The following is a 13,170-nucleotide window of genomic DNA, read 5'->3' on the forward strand; positions in this document are numbered from 1 at the left end:
CAGAAAATTCGGCATGGGATTACCTCCCCATTTTGTTTTCCATCCCAGAGACTCCCAAGACTGGGAAAGAAGGGCTGAAGGGCTAAATCTTTGACCTCAGAAAGTGGGGCCCACCCATTCCCAGAAGGAGCTTCTTTACCTCTTAGCCCTGAGGCTTCCTCCTTCCCCATCTTCTGTGCTTCCAGAGAACAACTTTGTCCCCAAGGTCACCCTCTCTCCCCCGATGACTGCATGAAGAGGCAGTTATTACTTTAGTCTTTCATTGCAACCACTGGGCTTCCTTTCTACTCATCCCAACCTCTGGTCCCAGCATTTCCCCCTTTCCAGTCCAGTGTGTTCAGATGGGCTGGGGAAGGAGGTGAGCTACGGCTTCAGCTGCAGATTTCCTGGAGCAGTGGCATCATGGCGGACAGTCCCCGGATGTGCTGGATTTGGTACCCGTATGCATTGTTAAGGCTCCGGAGCTCAGCCAACAGGCCCAGCAGCTTCGCATACAGAAACCTTGGAGGAAGTAGTGGGGTCACCAGAGAAAGAGGAAGAAAATAAGGCAGCTGAGAGTCTTGTCCTGTGGCCCTGATCCCCTGAACTACCCGTCAGTGAAGCTAGGTTTGAACACTAAAGAAAATCATGCTCTGATATAACAAATTTATCAAAAGTTCCAAAGGTCCCCAGGGGAGCCTCTGTCTAACCTTGTCTTATCTCACCATGCCCAGTTTTTCTTGAACCCAGAGCTCTTAGGGCCAAGTGTGAAGAGAGCTTCAGACTTGGCCAGAACGTAACTGTGTGGAATCTGAGGGTCTGGCCTTCTAGAGCAGGTTCTAGAGGGTGGGTGTGTTCTATGGTATAAAGCATCCCTCTCTGACCAAACTGGCTCATTGAGAAATGAGCAGGAGAAGAAGTGGAGCAGACCTCAGAGCCTGGAGAGATCATGGGCTGTCGGGCCAGGGATTGGCTTTGGCCATGAAACTGTGAATGACCGTAACCTTGAGGGGAATGAAAAATTAAAGGAACTGACCCAATGGAGAGGAGGGGAAGGACGAAGGGAAGAATGAGCAAGACTCCCGAAAGGCTGCTTTAGTCTGGAGAAGTTGAATTGGTGAGGCGATGGATGTCATCAATCTCAGGAATGCTATTATACAGAGCCTGTGAGCTACTACTTTGCATCTACTAAATAAAAAAATCTGGAAAAAGTGAGATGAAACAGCAGTAGAAGCAATTTGGATGCTGGAACCATATGAGATGGGAGGGAAGGACTAGACCCCCAAGGGACCTGGTTCCCCAAAGGAAAGGACAGTAAAAGTATTCATCCTGAGCTCAGTATTTCCCCGACCCCTTCTTGCCCTAGTGCAGCCTCCAAGCCCCCAGTCTCCCACTGTACCGATCCCGGGGCCTTGGCTGCTGGCCTTTGATGTAGCTGTGCAGAGTCAGTGCCATCTCCTCTTGGACCTGATCAATCTCTTCCCTCCTGGTAATCCCAGGCCGGTCTGTAAGATAGGGAGCAGGGGAAGGACAAGGTAGGGGCTGGGGGTGGGCCTGCACTGTGCTCCAGGGGCTGGGATAGACCCATTCCACGGGTTTGAAGACTAAATGGCCTGGGATGGATGGATTCAAGGAGCTGAGAGTTTGGGCAGACGTGGTGGAACAAAAGCTTCTGGGCTTTGGGGGGATGCTCACCAGGAGAGAAGAGGGCCGTGGCAGCCATGAGCACATACTCGGGCACCTGGAGCTGCAGCCGCCGCAGTGTCCCATGGAAGCGAAAGAACAACTCTAAAAATTCTTCCTGGAACCCCACTGTGGGAGATACTAGGCTTAGGAGCCTTCAGGTCACCTTGCCACATACCATATGACAAGGACACATGCCCTCTACTGTTCTAGCATCATCTCACCACGGGCTCCATCTTCTATTGTGTAGCGAAGAGGTCCACAGAGAAAGTTTTGGGTTTGGAGACAGAAAGTGGTATTGAGTGCGATCTGACAGATTTCTAGAGCTGCTCCCTTGAGAAGGGAGATCTGGTCCTCCATGGGCAAGGACCTGTGGGGAGCAGTGAACAAGGGCACTTTAGACTCTAGCCTGAACTTCAGAGAGGGTAAGGAACTCTTCTGACTGAGATACTTAGAAACAAAGTTGAGAATTCAAGACCTGGTGCTTGGAAAAGCTGAGGGATGGATTTGTTTGGTCAGTGACTTTTTTTTTGGTGGTGGGGAGGGGTTGCAATTTACTGGAGTGTTTTTTCCTTGAAAGGGAAGGGAATGTCACTCACCGGAAGAGGGGTAGATCCTTGGTGAACTTGATGACTTGCTGTACCATGAAAGTGTTGATGTCTGCAAAGTGCGTGAGCAGAGGCAGTACAGGGACCAGGGTGGGCAAGCCTTGGTGATGGATGAACAGATGAGCTGGAGGCTGCAGAGATGAGAGCCTGAGTCTGAGGCCCTGGTCCTAGGGATCTCCTTTAGGCCTTGCCAGCCTTATCTTGGAAGGGTTCTGGGCTGAGGAGCCTGCCTAGGCTGGGATTCTGGAGAAGTCCTGTGCTCTGTATTGGTGCATGGTACACAGCCCCCTCCCTCATGCCAGCCTCCTTGGGCACCCTTTTGGTCACATTCCAGCCCAAATCCTGTAAGTGCTCACCCTGAACTGTACAAACTGCTCAAACATGGTGCCCAGGTGGCGGTTGTGGGCCCCCAGGAGTATCTGGACTAGCTCTTTCTGCTCCTTACTCAGCTGCGTAGGTGCTTGCTGTGCCCGTCGCTGGGCCTGCTTTGCTCGCCGCAATGCCAGGGCTTCTGACGACAGGATCACTGTGCCCAGGCAAGAGATGTGACAAAGCTATTGAGACCAGCAGAGGGCACCGTCCTCTGCCAGCCCCTGGTCTGGGACTCCTCAGACCGCCTGCACAATGAGGGATGCAGGGACCGAGGAGAGTTCCTGAGTCCTCCTTGGGCTTGGCTGAAGTCCCAGAGGCTCCAGGTGGTAGGGGATTCCTGTGCACTTTCCCCAACCTGTGAGGCACTGCAGCAGAAAACAAAGCACTGTGGGAGAGAAAGCAAGGGTGGAGAATAAAGTGCAAATGGTGTTAAGGAGAGGTTTGGCTTCTGGGGGAACACTAAGAGGGAGGGCTCTTCATACCTAAAACATCACCTAAAAACATCACCTTATATTTGCATAGCATTGTAATTTCAAAGCTTCTGAGGTTAAATCTGGCAGGATGAAACAATCCTGTGGGTAGACAGGGCAGGTGTTATTATCCATATTTTTCAGAAATGTAAACAGGCTGAGATTCCAGTGATAGGTCCAAGGTCACAAAATACTTAAGTGATGTAGATTGAATTCAAACCAAGATTTTTTGACTCTCTCAGTTTCCCTTTCACCACTCCATATTGAAATGCAGTGTGATGTCGTGGAAAAAGCAAGGGTTTGGGAGTCAGACAGAAGTTTGAATACTGACTCTACAACTTTTTAGCTGAGTGGACTTGGGCAAATTGACTTCTGTGAGCCCTAGTTACATTAGCTGTTGGGAGCATAGCCTAATTACCTGGCACAGAGAAAAAGCATTAAATAATTAATTCAACAATTATTAAGTACCTATATGACAATCACTATACTTGAGAGAAAGTAGAGAAAGAGCAAGGGGCCGGCCCCGTGGCCGACTGGTTAAGTTTGCGCGCTCTGCTTGGGTGGCCCAGAGTTTCGCTGGTTCGGATCCTGGGCGCGGACATGGCACTGCTCGTCAGGCCACGCTGAGGCAGCGTCCCACATGCCACAACTAGAAGGACCCACAACAAAATATATACAACTAGGTACTGGGGGGATTTGGGGAGAAAAAGAAAAAAAAAAGAAGAGGAAGAGCAAGCGGGATGGATATCTAGGGGAAGGGTGTTCCTGGTAGAGGGAATGGCAGGTGCGAATGTGAAAGTCCTGAGGAGAGTGTGCTTGGTGTGTTTGAGGTGGCATTGAAGTCAGTGTGGCTGGGAAGGATTGAGCAAGGGGAAAAGAGTAGGAAATAAAATCAGAGAAGTGGTATGGGGGAGCTAGACCAGGAGATCAGGGACCATAAGAGAGAGGAGGAGCCATTGGAGGTTTTGAACAGAAGAGCGACATCATCTGACTTGTTTCAAAAAGCTGTCCACTGTGTGGAGAATATGCTGTGGGAACAAGGGCAGAGAGACATAGTGAATTCTTGGGATCGTGGGGGCTAACTCACTGTCCTTCTTCATGCCAGCATTTAGGCACTTCTGCAACCTGCAGGCTGGGCAGTGGCGCCTCTGGGCCTTGCTGACGTTACAGCTTCCAGCAAAGGGGCAGGTGAGACCAGTTTTTTTGTTGACTGTTCGTCTGTGAGAGGTAGAATTGTGAGAGTTGGAGATGGCAGTGAACAGTGGGTATGTGAGGGGCTGAGATGACATAGTCTAAAAGAATCTATGGTGACAAGGGCTAATCTGAGCTTTGCCCAAAAGTTCCTAAGGGTGGATAGGGTACGACACATCTCAGGCATTTCCATGGAGGGCCAGGGTCACTCAGAAAAGCCTTGTTGACACAGTACTAGCCTGGAGCTCCGTGGGTAGTGAGTACATATCAGGTACTCTTGACTAAGGGGTTGTGTCCATAGGGCAAACACTTTCCCTCTATTTATACAGTATTGAGGCTGGCAAGATGGAACATGCTAGCCCCAGGGTAGTTAGGCTCTAGGATGCAGGAGTAATATAGTTGAACGAGCTTGGGCATGTGCCAGGGCTTAAAGCCTGCCTGGCAGGCAACTGGGGAGGTTGTTTCTCTTGGGGAGGAGGCTCTCACCTGAAGAAACCCTTGCAGCCCTCACAAGTCAGGGCATGGAAGTGATAGCCTGTAGCTCGGTCCCCGCATACCACGCAGTTCCTAGGCTCATCTTCCTCACTGGCCATGGCTTCAGATGTTGGGGTGGCTGTCATAGGCCCTGAATGTAGGAGGGGTTAGCAGTCAGCTCTGGGCCACCCCTGACCCACTTCTCCCCCTTCTATAGAGCTTCTTCCCAACCCTTCCCTGGGCCTGATATCTGTACTTTATTGCTTTTTTTTTTTTTTTTTTTGAGGAAGATTAGCCCTGAGCTAACTGCTGCCAATCCTCCTCTTTTCGCTGAGGAAGACTGGCCCTGAGCTAACATCCGTGCCCATCTTCCTTTACTTTATATGTGGGACGCCTACCACAGCATGGTGTGCCAAGTGGTGCCATGTCCGCACCTGGGATCTGAACCGGTGAACCCCAGGCCGCCAAAGTGGAAGGTGCGCACTTAACCGCTGCACCACCGGGCCAGCCCTGTGCTTTATTGCTTTTAGTCTCTGGTCCCCAACAGATTTCCTACCTGCTCCTCTTAGGCAGCATGTCACCTGCAGGCCACAGAATCTGGTATGGGATTCCTCTCCCCAAACTCTCACTCTGCTTCTGCTTTTCCCTTGATCTCGGGAGCTGCTGGCGTTTGGAGTTTGGGATTATGACCCTTGGTACCTGGAAAACAGAACTTCTGCTGTGTGTGGCCTCCAGTTGTCCTCAGTGACCACCTAGATAGGGCACGGCCTCTGGACCCAGGGCAAAGGCCTGGGTAGGAGGTTTTCCCAGAATGCCCATGGTGCTGGTTGCTGGCACATGGGGAGGGACTGTGGTGGGTGGGGACCTCATGACCCATTAGAAACTGCTCCTTATTAGACCCATGGAGATTTTCCTTGCTGCTAAGCTTTAGGCTAGATCTGCAGCCTTCTCTGTACATGGATCCTGGACAAGCTGGGAAGAGAGAGGGTGAGACAGAGCCAGCTTTTTCACTTGTAGGAAGTCAATAGGAAAAGAATATATGTAACAATTGTATGATGCCCCCAAAATGAAAGCTCTTCAAAAGAGATGGGATCTAATTAAGAACATACACACAGAGCTAGAAGAGGTCCAACTTCTGAGAATTTGGAAGGGCTGAGAATTAAATCAGAGAGGCCTCTAATCAATTAGAGGTGTTTGAGATTGATTTGGGGACTGGAGCCAGAGCTGGCTTTGTGGGCGCGTGACTTGTGCAGTCACATAACACCCTCTGCTCAGAGGGGTCTTGGGCTTGGTTAATGCCTGCTGTTGCCGTTTTGAAATTCTTAATGATTTTTGAACAAAGGGCTTGGCATTTTCATACTTCAGTGGGCCCTGAAAATTATGTCTCTGGTCCTGTCTGGAGCCAAGACAAAGGACTTCTAGTTAATAAGTTTGAGAATCAGAAGTAGGATCTTCACTGGGGTTGTCTAGTGCTCCGTTGACACTGAAGAACATTTTTGCAAGTGTAAAAATGCATATATATACTCTCCCAACATTTATGAACAGAAAAAGTAATTTCAAAAGCTATTTGGATGTTTTGGGCATGAGCGATATGTTGGATACGTCTATTTGGATAAATCTGATCCCAAACACACTGGAATAAAGGCAAAGTCAGTCTTCCAATTTGTAGGGTCCTTCTCACTGCAGATCTCCCTGGGGGTTTGCTGTTTCTGCACTCACACAGTCTTCTCCCACTAGAAATAAGCATTTTTCTTTTTTCCTTTTTTGTAGGCTGGGCGGGGGGGGGGGGCTGTTATGTATTCTGCTTCATCAATTAAGAGTTAAATTACAGTTAATGTTGCTCTAAAAATGAGTTAAAAACCCAAGTGCAGGCTAGAGTCATAAACACACACAGGGAGAGATAGAGACAAAGAGAAGAGACTGAGTTAACAGGAACCTTGTTTAGGTTCCCAGAATGAGTTGGTGGAACCCTTAATCTTAAGTGGTACAACATACAACTATGCATAACTTATTGCATTTTGAAAGAAGCTGAGTTCTAGTGAGCACAGGTGCTTAGATCTGGTCCCTGGAAGATGGTGAGCATATTTACGTGTATGCATCTGTTGGTATCTTTGCTTAAGTGTGACTCTGAGAATTCATACTAATTCATTCAATCAACAAATATTGACTGAGAACCTACTATGTGTTAGACAAAAACACATATAAAAAGATGAATAAGATGGTCTCCTGCCCTCAGGGAGTTTAAATGTACTAGTGGGGGAGACAGACCTTTAAATAGAAATATAGCCAATATAGATATAGATCAATGATGGTGCTATGCACAGAGCATTATGGGACCCCAGGAAAGGGGCACCTAATGCTGCTTTGGCAAAGGGATGTTGAGCAGGAGGCAGGGAATGCTCCCTGGACGAGTGACAACTGAGTTGATTTTTAAAGGATAATGAGTTAACCAGGTGAAAAATAAAAGGCAACTCAGGCAGAGGGTGCAACCTGAGAGGTTCAAGAAGCGAGATACAAAAAAATGGATATGGTAGAACCACAAACAGGCCTCTCTTGTTGGAGCATAACATTTCAGTCTGGGAGTGGGAAGAGAGAAGTCAGAGAGATGGGGTTTGAGGCTGAGATGTAGGCAGGACCAGTCCATTGTAGACCTCACGTGCCAGACTAAGCAGCCTGAAGCTATCAGGAAGCTTTTAAAGGGTAAGCTGGGAAATGACATGGTCAGATCTATTCTAGATAGATCTGTCTTATTCTAGCTATCTTACGCTGCTGGCTGTTTGGAAGATGGATTTGAGAGAGCAGGACTGGAGGCAAAGTGACCAGTTAGAAAGCTATTGCCATAATGTAGGCGAGAGAAGATTAAGCCTGAGCTAGGATAGTGGCAGGATTAGAGGAGGAGAGGGTTTTGAGAAATACGTGGGTTGTGAAATAATTGGAACTTGGTGACTACTAGAATGTCTGGGTTGAGAAAGAGGAAGAGGAGTTAAAGATGACTCCAGGTTTCTAGCATGGGTGATTGAGTGGATGGTGGCACCAGCAACTGGGAGAGAGACTACAGGAGGAGAACAGGGTCATCCATCCTTGGGCCCCTATCCACTTCCATGGTTGCCAACTTACTCTAGGAATAAGCTATTAAGTGCCTACTCTGTGACAAGGCACTATAAGGAGGGAGAAAATAGAGGGTCCCTGTTACCAAGGAATTTACTGTATAATTATGGAGACTGCATAAATAAATTGAACTCCAGTTCTTAAAAGGAGATATATAATTAAACTCTAAATTGTATGGTAAAGATTATGTGTATTATTACAGGTATTAATTGCTTAATTAATTTATTATTATTGAGTGCCCAATATGAGTGGAGTACTGTGTAAGAATCCTTACCTGTGTTAACCTGATAAGTAACATCATCATTTTACAGGTGAGAAAACTAAGGCTCAGAGAGTTGAAATAATTTGTACAAGGATCACTATACCAAATTGTTTATTAGATGACTTCATTTGGATATCACATAGGCATCTCAAATTCAGTCTGTCTAAAATGGAGCTCTATGATACCCAAAGCACAAGCAACAAAATAAAAAATAAACAAGTGGGACTACATCAAACTAAAATCACAGAAAAAGAAATGATCAACCAAAATGAAAAGGCAGCCTACAGAATGGGAGAAAATATTTGCAAATCACACATCAGATAAGGGGTTAATATTCAACATACGTAAGGAACTCATATAACTCAACAGCAAAAAAATAAACAATAGAATTTGAAAACTGGGCAAAGGGCCTGAATAGACATTTTCCCAAAGAAGATATTCAGATGGCCAACAGGTACATGAAAAGGTGCTCAATATTACTAATCATCAGGGAAATGCAAATCAAAACCACAATGAGAAATCACCTCACACATGTTAGGATGGCTGTCATTGAAAAGACAAGAGATAAATGCTGGCAAGGATGTGGAGAAAAGGGAACTCTTGTGCACTGTTGGTTGGAGTGTAAATTGGTATAACCACTAAGGAAAACAGTATGGAGGTTCCTCAAAAAGTTGAACATACAACTACCATATGATCCAGCAATTCCACTCTGAGTATATATCCGAAGGAAAGGAAATCACTGTGTCAAAGAGATATCCACACCCCCATGTTTATTGCAGCATTATTTACAATAGCCAAGATATGGAAACAACCTAAGTGTCTGTCAGTGGATGAATGGATAAAGAAGATGTGAGATCTGTCTGTCTGTCTATCTATTGAATGGAATACTATTCAGTCATAAAAAAGAAGGAAATCCTGCCATTTGTGACAACATGGATGGACCTTGAGGGCATTATGCTAAGTGAAATATCAGACATAGAAAGACAAATACTGTATGATCTCACTTATACGTGGAATCTAAAAACAGCCCAACCTCATAGAAAAGAGATCAGATTGTGGTTGCCAGATGTGCAGGGTGAATGGAGAGTAATTGAGGGAAGGTGGTCAAAAGGTACAAGCTCCCAGTTATACGATAAATAAGTTCTGAGGAGGTAATATGCAACATGTAATACAGTTAACAGTACTGTTCTGTATGTTTGAAAATTGCTAAGAGAGTAGATCTTAAAAATTTTTATTACGAGGAAAAAAATTTGTAGTTATATGAGGTAAATCACTTCACAATATGTACATACAGCAAACCATTGTGTTGTATACCTTAAACTTATACAATGTCATATGTCAATTATACTTCAATAAAACTGGAAAAAATAAAATAAAATGGAAGTCATTGCCACCCTTCCACAATCTAATTTCTCCCATATTACCTAACTTGGTGCCTATCCCAACACGAGAAGGTGGAAAGAGCATGGGCTCTGGAGTCATACAGACTTAGGTCAAATTCTGGTGCTGGCTCTTGCTAGCTGCATTACTTTTTTTGCTCCTTCCCTAATTATTTGACATCACTGAGACCCAGCTTGATGTGAGTCAGATATCATCAGGCTGGGCCAATCCCAGGCCAGGGAAGTGAGGCCGACTTCCTTTCCCTAGATCAGTTTTGAATACTTAGGGAGGAGTTCAGGCTGGAGGAAAGATGCTCTGGTCCAGGGCTGACCCTTCACCTGGGGCCCAGCATTGCCCTGAGCCTTGTTCTTCATGGAGAAATCTACCTTGCAATTCTTTGAGATGGGTTTGCCTTGGGGACGCACCTCTCTGAGATTGCTCTTCTATATACAGAAATGCTCCCCCAGCCTCAGGGTATCTCCCAAGAGGGCAGACTGAGCCTGGGTTCTGCTGCAGGATGCCCCTAGCATCCATGGTGTATGGGCTTTCAGAGTTAACTGATGTCCCTGCCCTCTTCCAACATGCCTGTTCAGGGCCAGGATCTGAAAAACATCTGTGTTGGTTGTGGCCTGGTGGGTTAAGCTCTCTGAAGTCCAGTTTTCTTATCTAGTAAGGGGAGGTTAATAACACCCACTAGCCAGGTTTGTTGTGAAGATTAAATAAAGTAATATATGTAAAGTTTCTTACACAGTGGTTGCAACATGGAAGGAAGTTGATACATATTCATTCTCTTACCCTCTTCCTTTCCTTCCTCTCCACTACCACCCTGTCCCAGATGTCAAGCCAAAACCTGGGTAGTCACCTAGCCTCCTTTCACTCCCTCCATAGAAATGATCAGTTGCTATGCCATGTCCCTCCTATCTCCTGACCCCTACATGCTCACTACCTCTTAGCTGAGTTCAGATTCTTAACCTTTTTTACTTATTATGCAGGAGCCTATTAAATTATTCTCCCTACAACCAGCCTCATCTCCTTCCAACCCATCCTCCATGCTGTTGCTATTTCTAAAATGCAAATATGATCATGTCTCTCCCCTGCTTAAAATTCCTCATTTGCTTCTCATCACCTTCAGGATAAAATCCAATCTCTTTAGCATGTCACACAAAGTCCTTTGTGATCTGGCCCCTATTTATCACTCTGGCCTCATCTATTCCAAGGCCACTTCTCTCCCATGACCTAACACATCACACTTTGGCTCTAAATGTGCTTAAGCATTTAGAGTTTCCTGAACAAGCTGTGCTCACTCACCTCTGAATATCTGCCCTTGTTATTCTGTCTGGTTGGAATTGCTGCATACCTCCTCCCTTGGCCCTCCTGATCCTCTTGGCCCTTCAGGCCTGAGCACAGCAGATCACCTCTGGGAGCCTTTGGGTTAGAGCTATACCTCTGCACACACATTTGTCATAGCACTTATCACATTGCAGAGCAATTGTCTGTTTCTTTCTGACTCTGTCAATCACTGTGAGTTGTTGAAATCAAGAGCTGTCTTTTTTATTTTTGGATCCTTACGGTCTTGTATACTCCAGGCATATATAATAAATATTTATAGAATGAATAAGTGGGCTAGGATATGAATTAAGGTCTGATTCCAAATTCATGCTCTTTCCATGTGGCATCATGTTATTTTTGTGACAGCATCCATTAATTCAACAAATGTTTAATGGATATCTACTTTGTGCCAGGCATTTTCCAGCAATGTAGGTTCCACAGTGTCATCTGGATACATTCCTGCTTCCCTTTTAGCTGCTGGCTTCCATAGCCGATTATCTTTTGCTGTCCCGATTCTCTGACAGGATACCATTAGTCTTCTAGTCTGATTCCTGGCTCCTTTCTGACTTCTGAACCATTCCTACCTGCTCTTCCTACCTGCCATGTTTGCATTTGGCATCTGGCCAATCTTGCACAGGTGTCCACCAAGCCAAATTTTCAGTCTGGGCCTGCTCTATCCTGTTTGGCCTCCTGGGTTCTGGCACAAACACTTCTTTGAACAGAAAGGGTTCAGGCTACCTCTTTTCCTTTCCACCTTGTAATCTGGTTTTAATCTTCTTTCTCTAGACTCACCCAAGATCTCCTGTGGCTTGTTGAATTCAATGGGCTTTCTCTTATGTTTCTCCCAAGCAACCTCCCTACTGCTTTTGACTCCCTAACAACCATATCTTCTCCTTTGAAACTCTTTTTCTCCCTAGCCTCTACTATGCCATGCATTCCTGGTTCTCCACTTGTATTCCTAATAGCTATTTTTTCTTTCTCCTCTATTGGAGCCTCCTTTTTCCTAAGCCTATGGGTTAGGAAAAACTATGGGTTTTTCTCTACGGCTCAATTTCAATCTCTACCTTTCTTCTTCTATGTTCTTCCCTAATAGTTCATCTATTCACAAGCTTCTGGTAAAGTGTAAAAATAGCTAACATTTTAACATCACAGTTTACAGAGTACCTTTACATACCTGATTTCACTTATCCTCCTTCTAGTATGTGAATGTCTCCAGAATCTACAACTCCAGTTCCATGGGATCTTGCTATTCCTAGTAGCTCCTTCTGATGCCTGTTCAGGTTAAATCTCATTCTGTTCCCTTCTCTGGACTCCCACTGCACTTGCCCAGACTTCTATCACAGCATCTATAACAATATTGCGCTTTTATGTTCATATGACTGTCTCTAGGGAGACTGTAAACTCTGTGTCAGGGGCTGGCCCAGTAGCCGAGTGGTTAAGTTCGTGCACTCTCCTTCAGCGGCCCAGGGTCTCACCGGTTCCAATCTCGGGTACAGACATGGTACCGCTCATCCAACCATGCTGAGGCGGCGTCCCACATAGCACAAAAAGAAGGACCTTCAACTACAATATACAACTATGTACTGGGGGGCTTTGGGGAGAAGAAGAAAAAAAGAAGATTGGCAACAGATGTTAGCTCAGGTGTAATCTTAAAAAAACAAACAAACAACAAAACCCTCTGTGTCATATAAGTCTTCTTTTCCCAACACCTAGCATAGGTCCTGGCCATAATGTGTGCTTAATACCCAATGAATAATTGCATAACATTCCCAATTTCCCAGTCCTGAATTCCGAGAGTCACTTTGAATCCTCTCCTAAATCTTGTTAGTCACCGTCTTATTGATTCCTTATACCTATGTTTCTTGATGTTGCCCCTTGTCTTCTGTTGCTATCACTACACTCACCCAGGCTCTTACACTTTGTATGACTGCAATATCCCCATCTTGGTCTCCCCGCTCTCAGTCTTTCTTTTGTCAAATCAGTCCTATATTTCCTCTGCGAGAATAATCTAAAAATGCTATTTGTCCAAGGGTCAGGTTTAAATTCCTTATTCTGGTATTCAAGGACTTCACAGGTCTCCTGCAACTTCCTCATCATAAACCTCAGTCTTCTTTCATCATTTTTCTCTTGTTATCACCCAAATGCCAGATTGACACATGTTTTTACCTCCCTTCCTTCCACCATTTTTCTAAATTTTATCCTTTCTTTAAGTCCCAACTCAAATCCCATTTCCCTCAGGAACCTTTTGAATCTTTTGGTCCTAGACAATGTCTTTCTTCTCTGATCTATTATTATTTACTGTTATACGACTTAC

The 13,170-nt window shown here is 45.5% G+C and overlaps 1 protein-coding gene across 4 annotated transcripts; it reads right to left on the reverse strand.

The window, feature by feature from the left end:
* Nucleotides 1-276: 276 nt before the first annotated feature.
* NR1I3 (nuclear receptor subfamily 1 group I member 3) lies at nucleotides 277-9,512 on the reverse strand. Of its 4 annotated transcripts, none has more exons than XM_070497501.1 (10): nucleotides 5,334-9,512; nucleotides 4,790-4,928; nucleotides 4,200-4,330; nucleotides 2,627-2,796; nucleotides 2,262-2,401; nucleotides 1,887-2,032; nucleotides 1,675-1,791; nucleotides 1,379-1,484; nucleotides 1,016-1,079; nucleotides 277-501 (listed from the first exon to the last, which is right to left on the reverse strand). In XM_070497501.1, the coding sequence occupies exons 2-10, from the start codon at nucleotides 4,921-4,923 to the stop codon at nucleotides 466-468; spliced, it is 1,044 nt and encodes a 347-aa protein (XP_070353602.1). In that variant the 5' UTR covers nucleotides 4,924-4,928; nucleotides 5,334-9,512; the 3' UTR covers nucleotides 277-465. The 4 variants fall into 4 exon arrangements, with proteins under 4 accessions (XP_070353602.1, XP_070353600.1, XP_044614125.1 ...); XM_070497499.1 differs by having other exon boundaries at nucleotides 1,016-1,167; nucleotides 5,334-9,511; XM_044758190.2 differs by lacking the exon at nucleotides 1,016-1,079 and having other exon boundaries at nucleotides 5,334-9,507.
* Nucleotides 9,513-13,170: the final 3,658 nt, after the last annotated feature.

Source organism: Equus asinus, chromosome 25 (genome assembly GCF_041296235.1).
Source record: "Equus asinus isolate D_3611 breed Donkey chromosome 25, EquAss-T2T_v2, whole genome shotgun sequence".
Taxonomy (NCBI): domain Eukaryota; kingdom Metazoa; phylum Chordata; class Mammalia; order Perissodactyla; family Equidae; genus Equus; species Equus asinus.